Source organism: Paramisgurnus dabryanus, chromosome 6 (assembly GCF_030506205.2).
Source record: "Paramisgurnus dabryanus chromosome 6, PD_genome_1.1, whole genome shotgun sequence".
NCBI lineage: Eukaryota > Metazoa > Chordata > Actinopteri > Cypriniformes > Cobitidae > Paramisgurnus > Paramisgurnus dabryanus.
In genome coordinates this window covers 22747896-22753895 of record NC_133342.1, presented here as the reverse complement: position 1 = coordinate 22753895, position 6000 = coordinate 22747896, and the positions used below count along the sequence as shown (strand labels likewise).

The 6000-nt window shown below is 37.0% G+C and overlaps 1 protein-coding gene across 1 annotated transcript in view; it reads left to right on the top strand.

Annotated features, from left to right (window-relative positions):
* The first annotated feature begins 319 nt into the window (after positions 1-319).
* Positions 320-6000, top strand: part of dpydb (dihydropyrimidine dehydrogenase b) — a 153609-nt gene continuing 147928 nt past the window's right edge. The window contains exon 1 of the mRNA XM_065276109.2: positions 320-616. Within this exon, the coding sequence (XP_065132181.1) occupies positions 578-616 (39 nt within the window). The 5' untranslated portion in view covers positions 320-577. The remainder of the gene's footprint in view (positions 617-6000) is intronic.

Sequence of the window (6000 nt, the reverse complement as noted above, 5' to 3'; positions counted from 1 at the left end):
AAGTTATCATCCCTATCCCCTTCGAAGATCACAACTCTTGATGTGTAAACTGTGGAGGGAGTTGCGCAAATGTGTCTCATACGGTGCCCGATTAAAATATACTTGGCGTATAAAGCAGTGAAAAAACAAAGCAATTTCTTTTCATTTGGAGCAACTGTTTATGCGTCGTCCCCTTCTCGAAGTGCCCTTTAAGTGCGTAAAAAGCCGTTTTGATTTCATCCGAAAACTTCATGCACGCTTAAGTTACCTTTGACCCAGTAAACTTCCACCGCCTCGGAATCTACCATTTCATGAAACCAACAGGAACAGTATTTCTATTATTCGTGTCAGTTGCACAAACCATTGAGGTAAAAAGAGAATATACATGTAAGAACTCCCTGTTTAAGAATAACTCCGCTTTAATACACAGTTCACAGTTTGTTGCCAAAGTTATTTAAATTTAGTAAGACAATGGACTAGTCTTGTGTTGTAGGCGCGCTCACTAAAGTTGTACGCGCGTGCATGAGCTAATGTTACTGTCACGAGCGATCTATAGCTGACCAGTGATCGGATCATAATATTCTGCAGATCGGACATAATGGCTACAATGCTAAGCAAAGAAGTGCAGGATATCGAGGTAACCCACAGACACAGTGCAACTGAGCTTTGTCTTTAAAGTGCTTTTCTTTCGTAACACGTTGTTTACACATCAGATAAGGATATTTGTGTGGATGACAAAACTTTGAAACTCTTTCAATGCGGTTAAAGAAACATATAGGGGATAAAAGTTAAATTAATTCATTTTTTAACTTTTTTTATACGTTTTTGTAGCACGTCTTGTCTAATTTACGTCAACTAAGATCCACAGTTTTATTGCACAGCATTATAGTAGTGCTTTACAATAAACTCCCAAGTGTCTGCTTTTAAATGAGACCAAACCTATGCTTTTATAGTGCAAAGGCTTCATGAACGTCAACCTAAAAACGGGAGGTTACTGATGGTACTGCTGATAATATATTTATAAAAGAATAGTTGAATAGTTTTGCTTTTCTTTCAGTTTATAGTGCAATTATTGTACTGCTACCTATTACATCAAATAGGCTACATACAGTAACACCTGCTAGAAAATGTTGTTTAAACACAAATAATTAAATACAATTCTATATCCTTAAGGTGGATATTATTTATATATCTGCCTATTATAGATAGATATTCACATGTGCATCCACCCATGATCCTTCATCTAACCATCTTGTATTATGCATCAATGCATATGAATTGTTTTTTTTAAAGGGCAAAAATCATAATTGTGAGTTATTTCCCCTGATATTGTATTAACAGTTATCATTTTGATGAATAGTATTTACATTGTTTTCATTTCATTATCATTGTATACATGAGGCTTAATTGTAACACTGTGTCACAACTAACCCCGCTGTGTAAAAATGTTTTCAATCCCAGCTATCAGTTATTACTGTAGGAGTTGTTGACATGTTTCAAAATTGTGTTATGATTTAGGTAACAATACAGTGATTAAAATAATATAAAGTTGCATTTCGTAACTTACACACCCAACTCAGAAATTGAAAAAAATATACGATGAAGAAATTTACTTCCATGCATCCAAAACACTCTTTGGTTAATATCTTAACGAAAAGACATCCAAACTTTTCACAAATTTACAGAAGATCATCTTCTTCTGACAGTAAGAGGAAAAAGATCAAAAGCACAGATTGCTTGGCACCTGTATAAATCTGTTAAGTGACCGTGTTACAATTAACCCTGCATTCGTTTGTGCCCTGCTAACCACACCGCAAGTGTTGAATAAACACACATGCCTTGCCCAAGGGCACTTTTGCAAATTCATGTATGAAATTTAAGGACAAGTTATAAATCCACCCGAATGTTTGGTGAATATAAGGTAAAATCAATTTCATAACATTTCTAGATTGATACATAGCCAATTTTAAGTTTATTTTCATGCACATGCGTCATATAAATTTTGTATTAGACATAGACATAAGCCTTTCATAGCATTTTTGATTATGACAAAAAAAATCTGAATTTACAATAAACTTCCAAGAGTCTACTTTCAAAGAAATGAAATAAAATTAAGCTTTAAGTGCAATTGCTTCATTAATCGTACCTATTTTAGTTTATGTATGACATTTCTTGTTTTTTATATATTATTTTTTTGGCCCATTTTGTCTTTATTTGATATACAGTAATTAGATAGATGACAGGAAAGTACAGGGTGGAGAGAGGGGTATGGGATCGGCAAAGGACCTCGGGCCGGGATTCGAACTCGGGTCGCCGGAAGTGCGTCTGCACCATATGTCGGAGCACTGTCCACTACACCATCGGCTCCGACTGTCTTGGGGTTTTTAAAAAGCAGGGTGCAGTCTAACAAGTTAAAATGGCCTCGGGCAGCTTTGAAAATATTTCAGAACCTTGGACAGGGACCCTCTTTATGTAAGTGTACTCACAATAGCTGTTTTACAAAATCCTGCACTTAGTTCTGGTTAAAATTACACCGTGTCAATTTAAATATAATTTCTACTACCAGATAAACAAGTGTGTGGTCATATATAAGACACATTGACTCCATATTGTTCACTATGCCTTAAGAAGACTAGGTTTGGTGAGCATCTATTGGTAAGGAAGGATATTGTTTTATGCAAGGTGCAGACATTAAACTACTGAGCAACTTTTTATTTCAACAGCAGGACTTAGTGGCAAGAAAAACAACTGTTAAATCATGTTTTGTTCTTATCAAGCGCACTTAAAAAAGCAGGTTCCTAATTAAGTGGTTACATTAGCTTAGGAGAAAAAACACAGGGGCACACGCTTTGTTCAAAAGATTTTAAAGACGTCATGTCCTTGAATTAAAACCAATTAACTGAATTAAGTCGAATCACAACACGGTGAGTAATAATCAAATTTCCATTCAGTCACCAAATGCATCGGAGTGAAAAAAATCTCCGATTCAAATGGAACCTAGTGCAGAGTCTTGATTTTCGGCATTAGGCTTTGCTAGCCATGTTTGATCTGGCATTACCAAATGGTATCCATCAACCATACGTGTAAACCTAAAAGGGAAAACGGACTTAAAGCCTTTTTTTATGAAGTCTTGGTATGCACGGCACACGCTGGATGACATCTCTGCTCAGGTGAGATAAAGCTTTCTCTTTTAAGTTGAGCAGATATGGGCATTGACTTTCATAGAGAAAATAGAACTGTTACTGACGACTCTCATTAGCATTTCTATTCATAAGTGTTATGACTATGGCAACGTGACCTTGGCGTGCAGAGTGCACTTAAAATGCGCTCTAAACGACTCCTGTCTGCCACTGAAAATACCTCACTAAATGTCATAATAATGGCTGTCCGTGGGGCAATTAAATTGGCCATTCATTTTGGCAATGCTGTCAGACGTCTCATTTTAATATCCTGCTTTTCCGAGAGCGCTAAACGTGTGCCTTTGTGTGTGCTCACGGATTCATTAAAAAATCCTCCGGGACGGCCATCAGCGTTCGTTAAAAACCAGATTAATGTGGCCGCTTACACAAAGGGCTACGGCTTTTTATGGAAGGCCCCGAACCCCAACAATGACCACTTCCTGATAGCGAGTCAAGTACCGTGATAGAAAAATTGTCGACTTAAAAGCCAAAATTGCAATATGAACGTTATGAAAGCCCCATTAGCTGACAGACATCCATATCATGGATGTCAAAGTTGGATGCTGGACCTAGTGGAGCTTTCATCCGTGCAGTTTAAAATATGTCCTTTTTCAATTCATGAAAGTTGTGAATATTTATCATAATCACAGTAATGGTCTGTGATTACATGTAGTGGTTGCCAAGACATTGGCCTCGGAGTATGACATATGCTACTGATGTAAGGATTATATAAAGGTTACATAGAGCACATGCAGTGCCATTGCACAAGGGAGATAAACCAGTATAGTGCAATATAGTATTCTTGTTTTAAACTGATTATTTAATCTTGCAGCAGGTGGTCTGGTTGCCTTTCAGATGACGTAATATTGCAGGTTCTCAAGTGTATTTACAAACGTTGAAAAAAAACTTTTACAGTTATGTTATTGACCATTTTAACATTTATTTTAAGCCTAGAAATAGTATTGTGTAAGAAACCGTGTTTGAAAGGACACTGATTATGACTCTTCACCTTTGGTTATCATACAACTTTCAACCACAGTCGGGTTCATGGCCCTAAGTCAATGATTATCCCAGGTTTAAGTAAACCGTATTAAGATATCTGTCTGCAAAACGCTGTCCTTTCAGACCCCTTGGAAAGCGTGGCAGGCAGGCTGCTTTTCTTTCACTTGCAATTTTTTTCTCAACTTGTTCCAGACTGTAAAAAGTGGTATAGTGCACTTGTTACCTTAAAGGCTTGTATTTGATTTAACCCATAAAGTTAGTGTTGTTGTGCTTCCTAATTTATTCATTATTACACGTTGTGTGTAAATATAAATGCTTGAAGCAAAATCTGTATTCAGTGCAGTCTCAAATGTCATGTTAATGTATAATTAGTTATAATATATTATACAGTAGCCTACTATCAGGCTGATACTGTGTTAAATGTGTACTCATTCACAAAGTCTGGGAACACTGTTGTTTCGAAGCATTGTAGGCCACTAACAGAGGACTAATATTTTGCAGTTGCTGATACTCTCCTGTGTGAATCAACCCCAGCTCTGTTTCAATTATAACAGACTGAAGCTTCAGGAGGCCTTTAGCTGAGCAAGATGATGTTGATGCCAAATGATCTGTATTGCTCTCCATAATTATGTTACAGGACTAAATGATATTCTGGGATTGTGCTGAACATTGCTGGGCTGCTGGAGCGCCAAGGCTTCATTTCAGCTATGGAAGATCAATTCGTGTATTGATTTCAAGCAAAAAGACTAGGCAAGAATCTCTGTAGATTGTGTTTAACCATTCCGCCTTAAGGAGGGAGGGGGCTGTGTTATGAAAGATGAAGTGTGCTTTGGAAACGGGTCAAGTTGCTTACATTGAAATCATTGCAAAATGCTTACATATGAATTTTTATTATTAATTGTAGCATATGACATACTGTACATGCACTGGTTTGGGGGGGTGACATTATTTTTTTATCATTTGATCATATTCACTTTTCTTTGTTTTTGGATAGGAAGCAAATTTTGCGTACTTTGGCAGGAAAAGCCAGTATTGATTTGTTGTCTCAATGGATCAGTATGACCAGCAGAGAGTGATAAAGCCAGTCTCCAGAATTCTCCCTGTGGAAATGGAATACACAGCACATCAGATGCTGCTCGAAATGCCTGCTGAACCTTTTCTGTCCTGTCCTCCCCTCTCGACCATAGCCTGGTGTCTTTTAATCAAATGTATACACTCGCTCTTCAGTATGGCTTCTGCTGTGATTTTTATTGTATTGAATCCCACAGCTAATTTTAATAGGTCTCCTGACCTGAAGTGTGATATTTTGAGAAAAGAAAGCTAGTTCACAGTTAAATCTTGATTATTTTTTACACTTTAGTTTAGTTTTTATTTAAGCCAACAAAGCAAAGTTCCCTCTTTAACTTGAGGACAGAGTTCAGTTGAAAAAAGGCTTACTGTACAGTATCTCTAGTAAACTACACTAGTCAACATTTGAAGTGGATCAAAACCTTTTCTTAAAGTCGTCTTAAAACCAATTCCCATTTTTGTCTTAGGACATTTTTCATCATAATTTTTCCATTTCAAATGTTGTCTAGTATATAATACTTTAAAGCCGCCTTTCCACTGCACACGACAAACAATGGCCAATAAACCAGAAGTTATTCATTCCCTATGGAGGGTCACAAAGGGGCTGTGTGAGATGCAGACCTGCGGATACATCATTTTTAAAAATAAATTTTATTAGAGTGAAACCTCTTGCGCTAGAATGAGCTTCTCTCCCATTTTGCGATTTAAACTTAAAACTTTATTACGACTGCCACTAGGGGGCGAACTCTGACAATCGTTTTCCGAATATCGT